General features: G+C 52.2%; 1 protein-coding gene across 1 annotated transcript; it reads right to left on the minus strand.

Annotated features, from left to right (window-relative positions):
- Positions 1-18: 18 nt before the first annotated feature.
- CUNH3orf70 (chromosome unknown C3orf70 homolog) lies at positions 19-21,011 on the minus strand. Its single transcript, XM_017826328.1, has 2 exons — positions 20,837-21,011; positions 19-3,099 (listed from the first exon to the last, which is right to left on the minus strand). The coding sequence occupies exons 1-2, from the start codon at positions 21,009-21,011 to the stop codon at positions 2,543-2,545; spliced, it is 732 nt and encodes a 243-aa protein (XP_017681817.1). The 3' UTR covers positions 19-2,542.
- Positions 21,012-22,097: the final 1,086 nt, after the last annotated feature.

Consider the following 22,097-nt stretch of genomic DNA (forward strand, 5'->3'; position numbering starts at 1 on the left):
AGGACAAGCAGAAGGCCAGTTGTTCAGTATTTTATTCAAGATATACACACCTCTCCCTGGCAGGGTGGAGCAGCCAGCCCAGGGCATGGCTCGAAGGGCACGGCCACGCCAGCGTTTGTGCAAAGGAAAGGGACCAGGATTCCGTGGGAGTGTGATGGAACACAGGGAGAACCTGCTGCTGGGAGCTGCCCCAGCACTCCCTGGAACATCCCACCCCAGGCTGCTCCACTGACGTTTTCCAGGAACAACAGAAGGAAGAGGCAGCTTATTGTGCTTAAGACATCTGAACAAATCCTGGGTAGGAGACACTCACAGCTTGTGAATATTGCTAATTACTTACAGTTAAGAAAGGATGGATCCTGACAGGGACAGGGCCCTGTGGGCCCCCAGGACCTCACGGTGAGTCTGGGCCATCCCCGCCCTGAGGGTCCCCGCGCTCACGGCCGGTGCCCCCGCGGGGCCGCGGCTCCTGCTTGCCCGCAAACAAGGTGAGCTCGTGCCAGGCCGGGGGTCCTGCTGACCCACCCTCTGCTTGGCGCCCTCAGGGAGAGCTGGGAGGAGCTCCCTGCCCTTGGGAAAGGCCCCCACCAGCCCCTGGGGTGGGAGCAGCTGCCAGCCCACCCATTCCTCCAGGGAAGGAAAGCTCGGGCAGGCCAGGCAGGGGAGTGAGCTTGTCCAGCTCTCCCCTCAGACTACAATTGAAAGGTTAAATATGAATAAATGCTGTAGGTTTATACATAATGTTTCCTTCTACCTATGGAATGTGTCTGAATGGTCCAAAGACACCCAAACGTTGTTAGAAACCTTAGTTAGCCAAGAAAGACAATCCTGCCCTTAAAAAAAAATAAATAAATCCTATTTAGTTTTACTACGGCCTTTGTTTAAATGCCCTCAGAAAAACAGTATTTTCAGGTGCCTTGTGAGAATGTATCTGTTCATGCAATGGCCCAAGTTCCTCATTTCACAAGCATTGCACTTTTTTATGTAAGTCATCAAAACTATAAAACCTATTTTTGTCTGAAAGTGTTAGTCTAAAAAGTACAGCATTACTTTATATCCACCCATGGAAACTCCTAGACACGTATGTGCACAGACACACACTGTTGCCTAAATGTCTTCTAAAGATACTGATTACAAAGTGTATAAAATTGGGAATACATTGTCAGGATACAGTGAGAGATGAGCCATCCTCTACCACGGACTATAATCTAGGATCAGTCACTAACTGTACACCTTTATACAGCCTTGGATTCACCAGGGACTTCTGAAACCCAAACAGAATTGCACAAGGACGGCAGTAACGCTGCGGGAACACAGGTGTTACTGACTGCAACCCAGCTGAGCCCACTGAAATCTCAGTGACATTTTTGTTTCCTTCAAGCAGGGCTGAAACCAAACCTCCTGTGAGGCAGCTTGTGCTCCCAGCTGTGTGAGGACCCCTGCTCCCAACCTGCTTCTGGACTGGGTGCGAAGGAGCCAAAGCCTCCTCTCTCTGCAAGAACGACCTGGGGCTGTATTTTTAACGAGCACACACCCACGGGCACCTCCACGCTGTCCCCAAGCTCTGCCAACACAGTGGTGTGGCTGATAAAATGCTGTTTGTTTAAACTGTGTTATTCTTCAGGCAAATGCAGGCCCTGAGGCCACTTGGTCCTGAGTGTCTGGCCCCGAACAGCCCAGGAGGAGGCAGCAGGCAGAGCCGAGGGCAGATTGTGTATTCGGAGGTAGTCGCTTCCTTCCCCTGTCCTGGTGCACCCCAGCCTGGTGTGGTATGGGTTAGATGGCCCTGCTCACCCTCCTGTCCCTGCAACAGCCACATCCCCTTCCCGAGATCCAGGCAGAGATTCAGCTGGATTCAGGTGCCTGATGCCCCTCTAGAGGGAGAGCTGCCTCCTCAGGAGATTTCAGAGCCTGACCTGCCCCAGCAGCTGCTCGGTGCATAGCCTGGAGAAAAGTTGGGAGGCACTTTGTGCGTTCTCTAGCCTGCCGTTCCAACCTGCTGGACGTGTGGTGCCCACAGCCTCGGAGAAGGGTCACACCAGCGCTAGAGAAGAGGCCGGACAAGGCGCTGTCAGGACAGACAGAGGCAGGAGGAGCCTCTGCCCGCCCCTCCTCGTGTAGCTGTTTGAGAAAGAGTAAGGGCAACTCGGTTTGCTGCTCCAGGCGTGCACCCCCCGTGCTCTGAGGGCCCGCTGTCCCCCCCCGACGGGGGAAACACCTCGAGTGGCACGTCCTCGTGGGAGAAGTGGGGTGTGGGGTAACCCAGACCAAGAAAAGGGCCTATTTCTGCTAGAAAAGTCTCAAGATTTGTCACTACCTTACGTGCAGACGTGGGAGAGCTGATCAGGCTGAGAACGTGTTAGAATTGCTCAGGCTGCTGCTAGTTCACCATATGTAAGTCCCGTGACCGCGCTCCCAGGAGGAATCTGAAATATCAAGTGCACTGGAAAAAAGGGATTGTCAGAAAAAAACAGAAAATAGAAATACTACAAAAGCAACATTACTGAGTGGGAACGGGCCTGAGCCGCTGCCGGCCGCAGGGTCACACCGTGGTTTCTATAGTCTCGATCACCTCCATCTCGCACTGCGAGGGGGACAGGAGCGGGCACTCGTCCGGCTCCCAGCTGCTATCCGGGCTGTAATCCTCCTCTGAGCTCAGCTCAGCCACCCCCTCCGTGTCCTCGTCACACGACTCCATGTAGTGAACCCCCACGGCGTTGATGCCGGAGTCCTCGGAGCTGGAGGGGGACGAGCAGTGCTCCGCTTTGGCCGGGTTGCTCTCTGCCGCGATGAAGGCGTGGCGGGCGGGCGGCTCCTCGGCCCTGCCCCGGTGCGGCGCGGGCGGCGGCTGCCGCTGCACGTAGCACATCTTGCCGTTGATGCACTTGACGCGGTAGTTGTCGATGAACAGGTCGGCGATGGTGCAGAACTGGGGCGAGTCGGGGGGCAGCGGGGGCTGGAAGACGGGTGCGAACTTGAGGAAGTGCTCGGTGAGGGACACGGAGATCTGGATGCTGTTGGGGGGCTCCCGGGGGCGCGCGGGGATCTCGGTGCTGGGCAGCTGCTCCACGGGGGTCATGGGCTGGTACACGTATTTACCTGCGGGGAGACAGAGGAGCGGCGCTCAGTGCTGTCTCCACGGGATGCCCCAGCCGTCAGTAACCACCGGCAGCTCCTGCAGGCAGCGGCTGCTGCTTTCAGTGGCCTCCAGGTGTTCAGGCCCCTCCTGGTACGGACCCTCCGACACCTAATCCTGCAGGTAAGTGTAACCTCCCGTACCCCAGCTCTGCTCCTCTCCCTGCCCCTGCTTCAAGGACATCACTAACTCCAGAAAATTCACTCCGGGGGCACAACTCCATAGAAGTGGGACAGATGCCAAGGCTGCTCACGCCCTTTTCCAGGAGAAAGAAAAATGACAGGATGCTCAGAGACTTTTTTTTTCCCCACTGAGCAGACCAGTTCTAGTTTACATCTTTGCTACAATGATCAAAATTTTATTGTATTGTTATTATTCCAATGAGTCTCCCTGCACGTGTTTCCATGTTCTTTTTCCCTGGGGTTTAAATCGTGGTTTTCTGTATTATAAACTAGAGTTCATACATGACTACAATTAGAATTTTAAGGCAGAAAACAAGGGCATTTCTAGGCTATAGAAATGCTCATGGCATCCTGATTATCTGGTTAAGTAGTAAGAAAATAGGATTACGTTGGTTATATTGAGCAGAACAAAGTGTGAACTGAACATCTTTAGTAAAAGAAATAAATAAGAGAGCAGAAAATTGGGACTATGTTAGGAAAAACTGAGAAACCCGAGGCTATGCCTAAGACTGTAAAATGCTGCATTTTATTTGCATGAAGCTTCTGAAAGATTCATGTCTCCCTAGGGGCTCATCCGCTGGGAAAGCACGAATTTCCAGAAGCCTTGTGAAGTAGTGGGGCTGTCGGAAGAGTTTTGCTGCACACGCTGCAAATCCTGCTCTGCCCGGGCAGCAAACGCTGCTGAAGGGCTGTTCGGGTGCTCGGAGCTCCCCAGGTGAGGGGCAGAAAGTTCCTGAATCAAGGAGCCCGGCCCTGGGCTGAGATCTGCCATGTGCTCTTGTGCTCCCAGCTCAGAGGTAGGTGCAGTCTTTCTCCCCAGAATTACCCATTCCTTTGGAAATCACACAACGGCTTAGGCTGGGAGGGACTTCAAAGATCACCGAGTTCCAACTCCCTGCCATGGGCAGGGACACTTCCCACTAGCCCGGGTTGCTCTGAGCCCCAAGGAAGAGCTCGCTCCCCTTGCCGTGCCTCTCTGCAGGGGAAAAAATCTCCCCCTCTCTTCAGCCTGGGAATGCCTCCCAGCGTTGGGAAGAGCTCTGACAGCACTGGCACTGAGGGGCTGAGGATGCTCCGGGTGTTCCTGGCTGTGCCGGGCCCACGCACAGGCTGTGCTCTGCCAGCCCGGCGGGGACGTCACCAGGGGAACCTCGAGCGCCGGGAAGGCTTTTCCCTCCCTGCTGTGCCGGCGGTGGTGGAAGGGAAACGCACTCGTGTGAAAGTCCGCTGGGTCTTCCCACCCCCGTCGTCCGAGAAGAGCGGACACGGGTCCGCAGGAAGAGCTCAGGGAGCACGCGAGTGTGGGAGAGGCTGCAATGCCAGCAGTGCCCAACGCAGGATCAGAGGAGCGAGCACCGGAACGCCGGGCAGGAAAACCCTCCGGTGTGCCATGGGAGAGAGCAGGCAGAGCTGGGAGCCGGCAGCAATGAGAAAGAACAGTTTGGGAAGAGGTTTGACCAGCTCCCCTCGAATACTGCATGGAATGCTTTCTCCCTGCCATCTGCGGAAGGGCAATTGTTCACAGAGCTGCTGGAAAAGCTCAGTGACAATAAACCAAGGTTTTTTCCCACCTGTTTACAGCTGGATGACAGAAAATACAAAGCCATCCGCTCCACTTGCCCTCTTTTTACTGTACCATGGCGTGGTCCCTACCCCTGCTGTGACTCGGAGGGAGGAGGTGCTGGCACTGCAGCCCCAGGCAGAGCAAAGCTTGGGCTCCTCCAGAGCCCTTTGGAGCAGCAGCTCCTTGGTTCTGGAGTCACTGAGCGATGGGGGCTCTCAGATCATGGGTGTTCCTCAGATCTTGCTGACAGAACTTCCCTGGGCAGCTCCTTGCCCTCACAGCTTCCTGCCATCCGCTGCTTCCCAGAAACCCTTCTGTGAAACTCGGGAACATTCAATATGCCCCTGCCCTGCAAAGCCCCACAGCTGATGATTAGTGTGCTGCTGGCTGGGACAGTGTCTGATAAATTCAGCTCATGGAAACCAAAGTGTGGCCTGGCCTTGCCTCAAACCACAATGCTCTATTTATCCGTGGATCTGGAGGGCTTCCGTGTGGGCTCCTATCCTGTTCCACTGACAACAGACACCAGTGAAAAGCATTTCCTCAACTCAGTTTTGTGCCACCTCTACTTGAAGCATCCAAGGAAGGCCCTGGTGAAGATTTTAGCAGGATCAAGAAAAACAGTATATGCACAACAGGACTCTATTTTCGCTTAAAACAGCCCCGTGTGCTGGCAGAAGGCTGGGGGATGTTGGGAGAAGGAAGCAGTGGATTTAAGCCAAGGAAGCTTTACAGCATGGGCATGGAATGGTGAGGCAGAGATTCAGCAGTGTGACTTTTTTTGTTGTTTGTTTTTCCCCTTTTGGGAAAGGAGGAGAAGAGGTGGCAGGGGCAGACGGGGCGCTGCCGGGAGCCCAGTGGGTTGTTTTCCCACTGCAGCAGCACGTGCAGCGTCTCAGAACTGCCCCGCTGGCACTAATTCCAGGGCAGGAGCAGAGGATTTCAGAGCCTGTCTGTGTCACCTCACAGAGGCTGAAATGGTTTCCTCACGTTCCAAGGACAAGCTCTGCCAAGGTAAAGCAGGAACTGGCTGACAGAAAACAGAGGATTTAATACATGAACTGCTTTGTACCTTTCTTTAGAATTCTGGTACCAGTTTGTCAAGTTTCAGCTGGTTTTAGGGGCGAGTTTATTTGTTTTAGACAGATTAAACTTGTTTTAAAGCATGACCAGGTGCTCAGAGCTGGGACTGTCAGCCTGGATCACGGAAAAAAACTGTGCTCACAGCTCCTCACCCTACATAATGCATGGAAACGCGTCAGCCGGGACGCAGCCTATGAAAAATAAATGCAGAAATTTAAAAATAAGATCACCCCCCACCCCTGCAGCTTGTGGGATTGCCAGGGATGGCTTTTGCACAGAAAATGATCCCAGAAGCACAAGTCCCAAGTTCTCTTACAATCCATCTCAATCTGATCAAACACCCGTGGAAATCCACAGCAGTATTTCTGCTGACTGTGAACAGCCGGCAGCAGTCTGTGATAAAACAGTGTCTTGAGCACCTATTCTGATCCATCCCATTTAATGTGCTAGCATGGAATTTATTGCCTATTTATTCCAACCAAGTGGGCTGGAGAACTCTGCGCTGTGCTGACGAATGCTCCTGAAATGACAGTGTTCTGCACAAATACAGGTGCCAGAGCAGACGCTGCATCACCACTTGTTTCCCGGGTCACTCTCCACCAGTGAGTGGGAGGTGGGAAAGGAAAAATACTGCACGTGTCACGTGTCCAAAAATCAAACTCCAAATCCTGTGGAAAGCAATTTGCTGCATTTGCAGAAGTTTGGGAAGTTCTCAAGCTGCTATGGAGAAGTCTCATAGTCCCTGCTCTGCAGTTCCACCACCGTGGCAAAAGGGCTCAGGGGAAACAAGAGCCTGTTCCAACCCTGGGAGCAGCAACCGTGTGAAATTAGGCTCTGGCAAAATGACTTCCATGGTAAGTCCCGGTTGTCCACACCAGCCACAGGCTGACAGTGAGATGATGAAACGAGAGACCCCGTGAGCAGGTCTGCAGGACACACTGAACCCTCTGTGCCCCCCCGAGCTGCTCCGGTGCCTCGTTTGCGGCTGCTCCATCAACACTGCACCTCCTGTCTGACCCACCACAGCCACAGCAGCTTGTGCACAACCAGAAAGGGCTGACTGTGTCTCCATTCCTCAGTTATTCAGCTGACCCTGGTGCCAGCCCACAAACCAAACCCCCAGGGACCTGGCACACGCTACAGCCGATACTCAACTGCAGAACAACTATTCAAATGTGTCCAAGGAAGTGCTGGGCAGTGCTCATCTCCTTGCTGCTCTGTGCCCAGGAATAGGATTTCCGTTGCCAAATGGGAGGGATGCTGTTCCCCAAAGCCTTGGCTCCGTGCCTCCAGTGAGCCTGCCAGCAGGCTGGGGCAGGATCCAGCAGAGCAGTGAGCTCCAGCATCACCTGCACATCTCCAGCAAACCTGGGCAACCTGGAACATTTCTTATGTTTGTGGCATTGATAACCAGAACGATGTGGCTGATTGATTGGAAGCTGTATGACAGAGCCTCCTGCTTCCAAAAACCCGTGTCAAGCCTTGAGAAACAAGCCCTGAGGTCCTTTCTCTCTGATCTTTTGCTAATTGGGCAGTCTGCATGCATCCTCACCAAACAGACACAGCAGCAATTTCCGTGGCTAATACAAAATAACTTAACCATGAAATAATCAGAGGTGCTGCTGGAAGATTTTCTTCTCCACTTCCCTCCATCCCAGTGTTCTGGTTTACCTCTGACACTCATTAACGTGCTTGGCATATTGAAAAAAAAACCAATAAAAATCCATCTTTCAGGAGTGAGGTTGCTCATAACAAATTCTCAAGCTTTACCCTCTCAAAATGCTACCTTGGAGGACCTGGCCCTAATAAATAACAACATGAATTGCCCTGCACTTCAGAAAATGGAAAGAGAGAGCTGTGGGTCTGACAAGTCCAAGTCAGCAATACATACCATGGATATTTGTTCACATGAAGGGCATTTAGACATCTATTAACTGAAACATAAAGCTTTTTTTCCCATATGTATTCTTCCTCCTGCAGCTGCTTGAACAAATATTTCTCCATCTGCCAGCTCATCTATCTCCAAAAAATCACCAAGGTTAACGAAGACCTGTTAATTGCACAGCACTGAATGTGACCTGGCTCAGTTTAACCTGACCTGGCTCAGCTTAGGAACTGCTCCCATGTGGGCTGAGCTGTTGTGGTGGGAGCCTGGAGCTGAGGTGGGCTGGAGGAGGACTGGCTCTGATCCCAGTGGATATCTCCGTGCCTTTGGCTGTGGTGGATCCTGCAGAGAGGCCGAAGCTGTGGCCCCATGGACTGACACAGGCCCCCCATCAGGTGTGTGAAGGGTGTGGGCTGTCAGCTCCCATGGCTCAACAGCAGGGAACTGCTCCTTAAATGGTGGTGACTTGGTGCTGCTTGAACCCACACGTGTGTAACAGGAATGCGATCCTCTGCTGTGAAGTCCAATGGAATTCCCACTCCAGCTGGACCAGACTTTCCTATTGCCACAGGCAACCCTGCCAAAAACATCAGCTCACACGGGAGGGGAATGGGCCCCTCCACGAAGAACATCAAAACATCCTAATTAAATACCACCCAGCTCTGAAGGAGGAAGGCAAAGCAAGCATTCCTAATGCAGTGTGACAGGAGGCAGGGCTGCCCTGGAGGGATTCCGACCATTCCAAGGAGACCTCACTCCACAGCTGTTCTGTGTGTGGAGATCAGCTGCTTGAGCACCGGCTTCTGTCATAGCAAGAGATGGAGAACTACCAAGTGCTCTTCCAGCAGCACTTGTTCCACACCTCATGGCAGGAGAGCAAGTCTGGCTGTTTGAGAAGAGGCACTTGGTCCAAGGGAGCTGGTCTGGCAGGAGGTGACAGCTCTGGGCTGGAGTGGTGCCCTGCTGCCTGCGTTGGCACAGCAGCTCAAGGACTGTCACACACCCACCTGGCTTCCAGGGTGGCACAGGTGACAGACAGTTCTGCCACAGCAGCCCAAGCCCATGATCAGCACCAGCCCATGCACGGGAAGGAACTGGGAATCCCTTCACTGCTGACAAAGCAGAGCCTCAGGGCAGGTGAGGGTTTCCTCCTTGACAGACCAAAGCAAAGCTCGATGCCCACACCCTGGACACGTTTACTGAGGGGCACTCAGCACCCTCAGCCTGCTGGAGGTACCCTGTTGTTCAGAAGTGCTCCATGAAGCAGAATTCCATCTGGAAGCGTGATGCTGGTCTGAGGCCTGTCCAGGGTCGTGGCCCCGCTGGCTGCAACAGCGAACAAAACAACGCCCTGGCCTTCCCCCTCCTCCTCTCTCTCCAGTTACAGGCACAGCTTGGAACAACAACCCTCTGCAAACAAAGATTGCCCTGACCATAAATACTCACCAAGGACCATCACAGCTTCAAATTGCATTTTGCTCAGAGCACAGTAATAGCTTTTCCAGAGGGGCGAGAACAAATGGCAGGAGAGACCCTGAGCACATTTACAGATGACACGTGAAAAATCCCACTGCTAACCCAGTTTCCCTTCCTTTGTATTGCATGGAATAGCCATCATGCCATATCCAGCAAAACATCATGGACTGCGTGGTGAACACGAGATGTGGAATAAGCCACCGGAGGAAATGGAAAACATTTCAGGACACTGAGGCACTGCCAGACTTAGAGTACAAGATCAAGCAGAACTGAACTGGGCTATTGGTGGTTATAATGAGGCATAACTGAAATGCTTCTCAGTGTTGAAGGAGCCTCTTAGATAAAGATATGCAACACCTCAGTGCAAGGGATATTTTTACCCCGTGCTTCATGCAGACAACTTTGAAAATCACTGGGATTGCTCAAACAAATTTCTAGAGCAGGGGATGCAGACAGAGCATCCCACACCTGCAGGACTTCTGGAAGAGCTAGAAGGACCCAGTAAGGGATCACAGAAGGGACTCCAAGGATACAAATCAACTCTGCAAAGGAACAACAGAAAAAGAAGCCACACCTGAGCAGTCTGAAGTGCAGCAGGAAGGGGCAGCGGGCTCTGACCTAACAGAGGTGTGTCCTTGCAAACAGCACCTTCCACAGAAGCACCTCCACCAGATCACTGAGGAATCCATCCCATTCCCAGCCCCATCCAAGCACAGGGAAGAAACAGTCCAGCAATGTTTCTGCAGCGGCTCCCCAGCAGTGATTCTCCACTGTGGAGGAGAGGTGTTCCCTCACTGCTGTACAGCCACAGACAGCTGTGCCAGCCCCTGACCTCATGCTTTTCACAGGAAACTGAGAGGGGGAAAACATCAGAAAGTTTGTCTTCATCAAATTTGTATTTTAATGCCCTTTGTCTTGATCTGTTTTAAATACAAAAAAGATCATGACAGTACATGCTGTGAGCTGTCTAAGCCTTTCAGGGGCTTCTATGCACATCAGCTTAAGAGCAGGTAACGCTTAAATGCAAACGAACCCTGGAGCTTCCTCCATCATCCCTGCTCTTTCCTCTCACTGCTTACATGGATTTACTGGACTTAAAGGAAAAGCAACCCAGAAGGCTTGAGGGATGTTTCAGGCAGCCATAAACCCTCTTAAAGGGGCCATATTTGCTCCCTAACCCTTGCAAGGGAACAGAATATCGACACCCAAAAAAGCAATGAGCAGCAGCACACACCACGTGTGTGTTCTGGAGGAGCCCTTTTCTTCCAGTACCCGGAAAAATGCCACAAATGCCACAGGTACAACTAACCCCAGCCCCTGCTGGATCCCAAGAACACAGGCACGTGGAAGTGCAGGCATGGAAAGCGTGGCACAGCCTTGGACACCTCCACCAGCGCAGCAGCTGAGTGCTGTGCATCCCAACCCGAGCTCTGAATCCCAGGACATTCACCTTCCAACATCCTTTCCAAAGCCACCCCAAAGGGCAGAACAGTCACTCTTTTTTAGCCCCCAAGTTACACTAGATATTTTTAAAATTCAGTAGAGAAAATAGCACAAAATGGTTTAGTGCTAAATATTTATTCTACAACCCCATCCCTGTGCACCATCTGCTCAAGCTTCAGCATCCCATGGTTTCCATGCAGCCAGTCAGTGTGCTGATATGGCAACAAAGCAGGATAAGCACAGCTCAGTGTCAAACTACCCAGAAAACCACGGCATTGCCTGGTGCACGGAAATCACAGGCACTGGAGAGGCAAGACAGTCATTTCCCATGTGTGTGGTATGTGCTGCAGGGGGGCACCCTGAGCCTCTGCATACGGTGGAATGTTTTCCTGGGAAGTCTCAAATAAGCAGAACAGCTCACTGGGTCCTTGAAGGAAAAGTCTTCTCCAAAGAGCTGCACTCTGCACCCACGGGGGACAGCTGGGGCAGGAGGGTGGGTCTGGCAGCCTGGAACAGACACCTCTGTGTGGCCACAGCCTGGTTTGCTGGTGGCTGGCAGGAGAAACAGTGGCAGCCCTGGGATGTGCTGTACCTGTGCTGCTCCCTTGCTGTGGGCAGAGCTCAGGGGCTCTGCTGACACATATTTGTGGTGCCTTACCCCAGAGTGAGCCTTCAGGCTGGACAAACAACACCTTCTTCAACTTCACTGCTGGGAGCAGTGTCCTTGTTACCAGCACAGGCCACGCTTTCAACCCTCGTCCCATTGCTGCTTCTGGTGCCTGATGTGCACATCTCCACTCCCACTTCATTCAAACCAATCTTCTTTCTGTCACAGGCCTCTCCAGAACCCAATTCCGGAGAATTTAAAGGACTGCCCTCCCAGATCACACCCAAAATGTGTCACCACGTGGAGCTGGTGTGTGCAGGTATGGGCACCAACCTTTCCCTGGAGGGGTGTGGGATCCAGCAACGCTCTGCAAGAGACAGTAACGGCCCAGGTACCACTGGAGGAGGAGGAGGAGAAGGAAAAGGAGGAGAAGGAGGATAAGGAGGAGGAGGAGGAGGTGGCATCACGCTGGGCCATCGTGTCACAAAGTGCCACTGTGGGCAAGTGACTGGGAGCCACTGCACAGCACAGGTGGGAGCACACACAGCACTCGTGGCTTCACTTTTCAATATAAGACATGCAAGAGGCTTTAAGGAGCCAAAAGCTTGTTTTTTCAAAAAGCTGAATCATGGGGGGGGGAAAAAAGGCACAAAAGGGTAATACAAGGTAGCACAATTACTGTCTATTGATACAACTGCTGTGGAACCACGATTCATCATGTGTTATTGATATTTGCAGCACAGTGGACCAAGGGGCTCACAGGGTGTTTAACAGAATGCAAGATACTCAGATTAAAAGTGAGCCCAGTTGCAAGAGAACACCCTATTTTTGCATTGTCCAGGGATGAAACCAATCTCATAATTGTATGAAGTGTGATGCTTTCTCTCATGGCTAATTCTTAGGAAGTAACATTAGCAAAACACAGGCAAAGTTCTGCTGTCAGGTCAGGACAGATGTAAGGCCAAGGCTCTGATGCCTTCTGACAGTGGCAGGGTGAGCATCGCCCTCGGTTTCACACCCAGAGAGCCAAGATCCCACTGAACCAGCTGGAGAATGGTCCCTGTGCCCTTAGGCCAAGGTGCAGTGACACAGGCAGGGAAAGCAAAGCGAAAGGTGAGGGTTTCACCTGTCCTGCCTACAGCTGGAGGGCTGCAGGAGCTGACCAAGGCACCCCAGCACTCCCTACGGTGTCCCAGCCTCTGGCAGGGACAGGCAGCACATGTGAGGGAGAGCAAACACCTCAAGTGGGGCTCGGGAAAGCACTGAAACCCAAACAGCAGAGGCAGCAGGAAGCGTGGAACAGCCGAGCCCCTGCCCGGAACAGCTGCAGGTGAGCTCCAGCCCCGGCATCACGAGGAGCAGGGAGAGGGATGGGCACAGAGCTGCTCCCGCTGGGCACAGCAGGGACCCACTGTGGGGCTGGGGGCAACCACCCCACAAAACAAGCGGCTTCCAGAGCAGAGTGGGGGCACTGGAGCTCCACAGCCACGAGCGAGAACAAACATACCAACGCACGCCTCTTGTTGAAATTGTTTTACAACACAGGTTACGTATAAATTCCAACTGTTGTGTGGCCTAAGTTAAAGTGTGGGTATGTTAAAAACAAGGCCCTGTGGGTATGTTAAAAACAAGGCCCTGTTGCCAAGCAATCAGATTTTACTTGCCCAGCAGGTTTTTGATTTCCATCTACGTGAATATATTCGACTATTGGCAGAAACATCTCCAAATTGCACCAACTGCAATTCTTGAGTTCTGTGATCAGTCACTACATAAAAATTGATTAGTGGAAGAGTCAAAGCACTTATGGAAACATCCTCTGTATCTTGTGGGTAGATAAATTCATGGAGATGCTGGAAGAAAAGCCACAACTCACTAACCCAGGGTCACTTTATATGCAGACAGAGAGAGATGCTCTACCTGGAATCCAATCTACTGTCAACCAGCTCTTACATTAGTATGAGCTTGTGCCATCCATCAGCAGCTAAGCCCACACTGTCACAGCTATCGTTCTGGAACATCTTACACTGTTTGTGAGTAAAGCATTTTGCTTTTTATCCTTTATAGAAACACAAATTTCTAGTAGAGCCTTATCAATGTGCAGAACTAAGTTCCCAAAGCTGGCAGTGAGTCATGAAGTGTGGGGCTGGTTAAATCCAGAGCCATTACATAAGGACACCCCAAGATGCCCATTCTCTACAAGCCCAGCTCTGCTGGTTGTACCAACGAGCAGCGACAAGACGTGTTCTTGATGAGCACACAGGTGCTGCCAGGAAATTGGAGGTGCTGTGCCAAGTACCTGAGAGGCCTCTTCAGTGTTTCCAGCAAAGCTGAGCAGTGTCAGCTCTGCAGAGCTGCAGGATGGAGGCCACGAAGGTGACAATCCCGTGACTCAGTCTCAGGCGACAACACGAGGGTTTGACCACGGGCTGCAGCTTAAGGCACATAAAACATCCATCAACAACCAGGAGAGAAGGATAATGTGTGAGCAGGCACTTTTGCATTGGGCACTGGGGGTAGGCAGGCTCGCAGATTCAAGCTGGCAAACAGATTTGGCCACCTGCAGAGTCCAGGAAGGAAGCCACACGCTCACCACAGGCACTGTGCTCCGTACAGATTTTGTCTTGGAGCTGTTCCTCTGCAGTGAGAAAAGTGCCTGCAGCCTTTCCCCAGCAGGAACCTCTCTGAGAGGAGCAGAGGCCCAGCTCCTCCCCATGAAGTGTTCAGGACACCCTGAATTCCCAGACAACCGCACCAGCTGACAGGACACAAGGTTAATGAACTTTTCCTTGGAAGTACTTGCTTCTGGTAAGAAACATCCACAGCCTTATCCTTTCAGGCTTTACAAAACCAACAGTTACCCCTTCAAGCAGCCACAGAGGAAGGGTATCAGTTATCTGCCACTCTCAGAGGTTTTTACCACAGATCACTGAGTTTTGGGCAAGCAGATTTAATTCTCTGTGAGTCATTCTCCTCAGATGGACGGACAGATTATTAAACACAGCCTCACAGTCATGCACAGCAGAGTTTTTGGCTGGCAGAAAGTGTTTTGGTACACAGGCCCCTTTCTCTCAGGACTTTTGGACAATGAAGAGCACTGTTTTCCATTCAATCCTGGATGAGCCATACAGGAGTTAGTCCTACAAAACATACTGAGCAAGTTGCCTGAATTCACAGATTTTCCTGTGTTCTCTTCCTGATAAGTGACATCAGGGGCTTTGTTAATAATAGTAGAACATGCATGTGTCTAAACATTCTAGTAAGGGTTTAAAAATGAATGCCAGGAGGTTCTTCCAGAGGCACTGATGCTCCCACAGGGTAGGATGAATTGATACATGTGAGTTCTCTTTCTGAAACACAGCATCAATAGTGCATCTGTACTGGGATTTCCAGATTATAACTAAAACCAGAGGAACAAAACACAAGCCAGGTCCAGAATGGTGCACACATAAAAACTGGCAGTAAGTGTTTGCCCTCAGAGTAACAGTTCAGAACACATTAAGCTGACATTCTTTCCTTGGTTGTGTACAGGTTAGTGGAACGAAGCTAGAATATCATAGCTCTTCAAAATACAGGTGAAGAGAAGATCTTGCACAGCCACAGGCAACAAATCCTCATTAAAAGTCTTTTACCATTACAAGCTGAAAAATCCACCTTTCTGCAGCCCCTGCCTGGCACTCAGCACAATGCCTGGCTTGTGCACAAACATTCCATCCAGATCCATGGACTTAAATGGGATGGATGTCCAAGTCCTTTTCACAGCCAAAGCAAATGAAAAACCCCTATTTCTCCCAAGATTTGTGATCATCCTCCCTCCAGAACAAGCTGTGTTTTCCAGGAATGCCCAGCCCCAGAGTTCCCAGCCCGCCCTGCTCCATTCCTGTTTAAGTTTCCCGCAAAGAAAAACGTATGACCTCCTCCAACTATCAGCCTCAGGATTTCAAACAGGCATTTTACAGCTCCCTTTTCCATTTATCCAACAAGTCAACGATCAGGATACAGTTTTGCCCCTGTGGAACAGCACTGCTGGAAATTCAAGTTGCCACCAGCACTGCCAGGCTGGCACCTTCCAGTGAGCTCCGTCCACATCCCCTTCCACAGACAGGGACACTCGTGGAGCACTGGAGCACTGCTGCCCTTCTGCTCCCTCCTGGATGTGGCAACAAGTTTTGTAGCCACCAAAAACCAGCACAAGGAAAACCCACCAGGACAAAAGCAAGGCTTTGGGAGATCTACAGTGTCTGCTGTGCTGCAGAGCACCCTGGGGGCTCATTTTAGGGTCCCCCCACCAGGGCTGTAGCTGCTTCTCTAATGGGGGGGAGTCAACAGAAGCTGGCTGCAGGCAGGCACAGCTCCTCTTCAGACTCCCAAGCTCTGTCATGATGCACCTAAATACCTCTCCTAACCATCTCAGCTCACCTGTCTGCCACAGGAAAGAAGGGTGCCTTGCTGACTCCCTGCTCACATTTCCCACAGGCAGACTGGATCTGAATGGGCTTTGGAGATTGTCAGAGCCCCTGCTGATGGCCCTGTCACTGGAGAGAGGGGAGAGAGCCCCTCAGAAATGCTGCTTGTGTGCACAGAGCTACTGATCTGCTGCACAGTCACTGTGTGGCAGGGGAAGAACCTGCCCCTGGGCCAGGTATGTACCTGCAGAGAGCAGAGAGGAGCTGCCATGTGGCACCACCACATCGTTGTCTCTGGAAGGGATTTAATTGAGGATAGTCTTGACAGAGAGCTTCCACCAGCTCTGTGGGCCAGAAAACAAATGTTTTCATTGTAAATTGTTATGAAAGAAAACACCAGTGTTTCAGGCAGTGAAGAATGTGAGCAGCAGTGTCTGCTCCGAGCACACCCAGGGGCAGTGACTGTGCTGATCTGCTCCCTCCCTGGCACAGCTGTGGGTGATGGATAATCACCCCCCTGCCCAGCTCACAGCTGGGACCAAAGAGACCCCGGCCAGGATGGGCTGTGCCCCCCTGGGTGCCCTCAGACAGCACGAGGGAGCAATGGGGCTCTGAGAGCCAAGAGAAACCCTGGGCTCCCTGTTCAGAGAGCAGGTGAACAACAAACGTAAATATTCTCTGATTCTGCATCCCCAGAATTTCCTCTGGCCAAACTCAGAGAGGTTCTCCTCCCCCAAACCACCCAGAATACACGTGCCCTTCGTGGTGTGCTACCCATCACACAGGCCCATTCTCTCCTCTTGCCCAGGGAAGTTCCTCGGGTCTCTTGCCAGGCCTGCCTGACCTCATGCAGACCCTGCCAGGTCTGGCTCCAAACTCCCTTGTAACAGTGCCACAATTCCGTGTGCACGCCAGGGAGCAGGAAGCTAATTCAGGGCACACCTGCAAGTGCCCTCCACCACTTAGCAGAACACAAGGCAGGGGAGCAGCTGTGCTTTTTAAAACCTTTACTGCCACCACAGTCTTTTTCCATGCCTGGGCCTGGCAACTGTGTTCCCTTCCTGGCCACCCAATGGAGACCTCACAGCTTTCCCCTTCCTTGGTTTGTTTTCTTGTAAATGGTCCAAACAGCTGAACCTTGTAAAAGTGGTGGAAGCAAAATTTATTTGCTGCATTTACTTTTCAATATAAGATATGCAAGAGCCTTAAAGAGCGAAAAGCTTGCTTTTTTTGATGCTGAATCAGGGGAAAAAAGCACAGAAAGGCTAATACAAGGTAGCACAATTACTGTCTATTGATACAACTGCTGTGGAACTACGATTCATCATGTATTATTGATAATTGCAGCACAATGTACCGAGGGGTTTGCAGAGTGTTTAACAGAATGCAAGATACTCAGATTAAAAATGAGCCCAGCTGCAAAAGAATACTCTATTTTTGCCATGTCCAGGCATGAAACCAATCTCGTAATTGTATGAAGTGTGATGCTTTCTCTCATGGCTAATTCTTAGGAAGTAACATCAGCAAAACACAGGCAAAGTCCTGCTGTCAGGTCAGGTTGGATGTAAGGCCAAGGCTGTGATCCCCTGTGACAGCAGCAGGTCCCAGCTCCCAGCCAGCAGCCTCGCAGCAGCGCCGGTGCCGATCGCAGCCGCAGCGGAAATCCCGAGGTGAGGAAAGGGAGGTAGCACCTTGCTGCAGACCTGCCTCTGGCATGTTTTCTCTGCCTCTGGAAAAAGTAGATCCGAGTAATTTAAGGCTCTCAGCCTGCATCTAATAAGCCAAACCCCACCAGGCTGTGAGAGGGGAGGGGAGGGGAGGGGAGGAAGGTGACCAGGGGGCTGCCACCCTGGCAAAGGGAACGCACGCAGGGACAGACCGGAGGGGTGCAGGACAACGTGTAATGGGACAAACACAGGGGCTGAAGGCAAAACACCTCCTGGGCCAATGCCTTTTTTCTTGCAGGGAAAAGGACTTCAAAGGCTTGAGCCCTCATCCCGCTTCCGTGTGGAGACAGGAGTGGGCGGCACACAGGGGAGGGTCAGCTGCTGCAGCAGGTACGAGGTGTTCCCTGCCCTCCCTGTGCCCACAAGCCCGGCGGCTCCAGCGACACCCAAGGCACCCACCTATCCCAGCCCAGCCCCCCAAGCCCCCCATCCTGCACAGTGTTCATACACCTACTTATGGAGGTTGTACCCGGGTTCAGAGCTCCCCAGGCACAGAGGCACATCAGAGAACCACCTCGCAGCAGATCTGCTCCCCACTGAGCCCAAAACAAACTGAAAATGACCCCAAATAAACTCCAGCCTTAGACACAGAAGTCACACAGGCACCCAGGGCAGCTGAGGTTCTCGGAGCTGTCTGGATACACTGAGCAGTCTCTGATTCTCCTGCCAACTATTATTGCCATTTTACGGACACAGAAACGTCGGAGGTAAAGGGAGCGCCTGAAGTGCTGCTCCCTTCTGAGCACGCCAACAAAAACGGCTTGGGGGAATTCAGACTGGGCTCTTTCTCAATTATTCCTTCCATAGCCAAGTGGCTCTGCAACGTTAAATTGCCTCTGTCACTGAAGTAAGCAGATGTGATCCTGAATACACATGAGGAGACAATCTACTCATCATGGCATGGTGAGTTTTTGTAATTTCTCAGTGTAAGTGCACTTTCACTGAGTTGACATTCTCCAGGACCTTGGCCACGGATGGAAAATAATACTTCAAAGGCCCTTTTAATTGATGTAGAGCTTCCTGTACCCCAATACAGCTCTTAGGAGTCACAGAAAAGCACTTTCAAGAACCCTCTGAGGATACCCAAGTCGGCATTACAGCACTGCGTTTATGGAGGATAACTCCAAACACTGTTTAATTACGTCTCTGACCTCCATACAATTTCCCATTATAGACCTCATTCTTACCCCTTTTAAGTCCAACCCAACTCATTCCGGAGGAGCAGGATACAAAGAGATCCTTAGCTCTGAAATTTGCATTAGGAAATGAGGGGCAAGAAGGGAGCATGCTTCTCTCCCTGGCTTTCAGAAGATTAAACAAGGCAAGGAAGTGTGGGACTTCCTTCATTTAAAATCCCAGTTTCATGGGGCAGAGGCATCTCAAAGTTTCTTCTGCCATAAAGGAGGAATTAAGAAGGAAGTCTGTACTTCTTGCAAAAGCTGTAACTATTTTTAAATCTTAAGATTGCCACAGGGCAGCTAAGGATCTCGAGTGTCCTTCCAAGAGGGAAGCAGCTCCGTGTAATGCCTAAGAGACACTAGTCTAAGGCTCCCTTGAAGGGTTTCAAGGACCACAGCTTCTCACCTTGTCAAGTACTCTGTTCCCCTGCTTCATCTGCCTTCCTACCATGTTTTCTAATACCCAAACCTAAGCTCTCCTTGCCACAGGTCAGTGATACCTGGTTATCTGCCAAGTCTGTGCAGAGGAGGGCTAGAACACACTTTCCTTCACAAGGCTACCTTATACTTTGCAAAACTCCCCTCCCCTCCCTCTCCCAATATTTTACAGCCCAAACAACCTCTTTCCTTTTGCACCCCCTTGTAAAGAATATTTTCAAAGCTGATCTCTGCGATCTCCTACAGAACCTCCCCAATTCTCCCACAGCTCCATAAAGTGCCACGCTCAGAGCCCATCAGCCTGGCTTCCTCATCACTGAGCTGAAGAGACTAATTAAATTGCACACTTGCCACGCTGCTGGTAACGCATCCCCAAGCGAAGGCTGGGGTCTGGGTTTGCATTTCCACCACGCAGGCTCCCGCTGCTGATGCACACGCAGTTGTGACCCATCCTAATCCCCACATCCCTCTCCGCAGCATCGCTTCTCCAGGTGTTCCCAGCTCCATGGTTGAATTCCCCCCCCAGGACCATCCCCAACTGATTTTGGGTAACACCTCCAGTTTATAAGCACCATTTTGAGCTCTGATCCTGTCCTCCAGAGTGCTCATAAGCTCATATATCTTTATGGTGACCACAAATAACTGAGGCCAGAGAAATTTTGGGAAGGAAGAGTGTATCTAGGTCATAACTTGAGGCCCTTTGTGTCACGGATGAAATGCGAGACATCCCTGTCCCTGTGCAGCAGGTGACTGTGGCACCTTCTCACACAGCCAGTTGTGCCACACACAGGGCACAGACAGAAAACACCCATTGTTCTGAACTGATTTCAAATGAATCCGAAATCAAGACAAAATCCCTAGAATGTCTATTTAATTTAAATAGAAGCTCACGTCCAAATAAAAAGTGGCTTTTAGGGCAGGCCCTTTACCCCATGAAACAGAATTTGCAGAAAAGTGCATGTGAAGGGGGAATTGTGTAGATTAAATTACAAGGAGAGACAGCAACGGATTTAAAAGGAGAATGGGATGTCAGGAGTCCAGGGACACCTTCTGCAGCATCAAGCAACGTCACACAAGGGTCAGCACTAACCCTGACCATCCAGGCTTTAACTTCTCCTGAACACAACACGACCCAAGTACGTGGCTCCATCACCATTTCCTGACCTCGCAACAACACACTGCTGGGAAAGCCTGCTCTTCACGGCTCTTAAGTGATTAATTATTCATCAAACTATGTTTGGACATCCACAGTTGAATCCCAGCCTCCATGATTAGACACATCAGGATCTTGAATATAGATATTCAAGTCGTTGGGCGCCTTTTCACCAGAGTTGGATCAACACTGGATTTTGAAACTATCTGCTATATATAGCCTAAAGCGGTTACCTCTCTACTCAGAGGGGTTTATGCCTGTAAAAAGAAAACCATTAGAACGGAGGGTGAAGTAGCTGGAGCGAAGGACAGCGGTGCCCAGCAGCAGCCGGTGCCACAGCCCACCCTCCGGCTGCCTCCCGGTGCGAGGGGCGCTGGGACCCGAGAGGAATCCCCGGGAGCAGCCCCCGAGGAGGGGGTCCAGCCCCGGGAGTGGGATGCTCCCGGCCGCGGGACGGGACGGACGGGGCGGGACGGGCGGTGAGGAGCGCGCGGGGACTGACAGGACCCCCGGGACCCCCGGGACCGGCGCCCCCCGCCCGCCCCGCGCCCCCTCACTCACAGTGGCACCATCCCAGGTGGCAGCACCAGTGCAGGCGGAAGCAGCGGCCGTGGCTGTGGGTGGCGCAGAGCGAGAGCCCGTCGCAGGGCTGGAAGTCGGGTCTGCCCGCGCAGCTGCGGGCGAGCGCCTGAGCCTCGTCCAGCTTCTCGCTCTTGGCCGCCGCCGCCCCGCTCATGGCGCCGCCGCTCCGCCCGCAGCCCCCGCGCCGCAGCGGCCGGAGGAGGAGGAGGAGGAGGAGGTTGAAGAGGAGGAGGAGGAGAAGGAGGAGGAGAAGGCGCCGAGCCGCAGCGGGGACCGCCCGCCCGCCCAGCGCCGCGGGGGCAGCGCCGCGGGCAGGGCCCGGCCGCCCGCCCCGCTCCGCCCCGCCCCGCGCCCCGCCCGGGCACCCGCGGGGACCCGCGCGTGGGGCCCCCGAGGGACGGGCCCCCGAGGGATGGATCCCCCGAGGGATGGATCCCCCGAGGGATGGGTCCCCCGGTGGCCGTGACCCCCAATGGCCGAGCCCCATAATGACTCTGTCCCCCGATGGCTCTGTTCCCCGATGGCTGTGCCCCCGATGGCTGTGCCCCACGATGGCTGCGTCCCCCTGGTGCCTGTGCCCCCGATGGCTGTGACCCCGATGGCTGTGCCCCCCGATGGCTGTGCCCCCCGATGGCTGTGTCCTCCTGGTGCCTGTGCCCCTGATGGCTGTGCCCCCCGATGGCTGTGCCCCCCGATGGCTGTGCCCCCCCATATCTCTCTCCCCTGATGGCTCTGTCTTCCGAGGGCGATGTCCCCCTATGGCCATGTCCCCTGATGCCTGTGCCCCTCCGATAGCTGTGCCCCTGACGGCTCTGTGCCCTGATGGCTTCTTTCTAAGCACGTAGTGATTTTTAAAACCCTGATAAACTTTGTCTTCCATTTTGTAAATTAATCAGTAGATATAATTTTGGTGAGTAATGATATGAAAGTGTATTGTTATTTCCAACAATCATATCTTTAGGCCAAAATTAATGTCTGGATTTATCTTGAACTGTGGCTGCATTATTTGTTTCCTAAGTGTAGTGGTGGACTTGTTTCCCTGTCATGTTTGAAAGTAAATTGTGTTTTTATTGCTGCTCTGCTCAGCACTGGGAGTCGAAGCCAGCTTTCTGCTAGAACAGAAATCAAATGGTCATTTTCCTAGTCTCTTATCTTTCTACAGCTCTTTGTCTGAAGCAGTCAAAAATTATTTTTTTTTCTGTGTTCTCCAGAATATTCCCAGACAGTTCCTGTGGGGTCT

Source organism: Lepidothrix coronata, unplaced genomic scaffold (genome assembly GCF_001604755.1).
Source record: "Lepidothrix coronata isolate B3197 unplaced genomic scaffold, Lepidothrix_coronata-1.0 Scaffold125, whole genome shotgun sequence".
NCBI classification, from domain to species: Eukaryota; Metazoa; Chordata; class Aves; order Passeriformes; family Pipridae; genus Lepidothrix; species Lepidothrix coronata.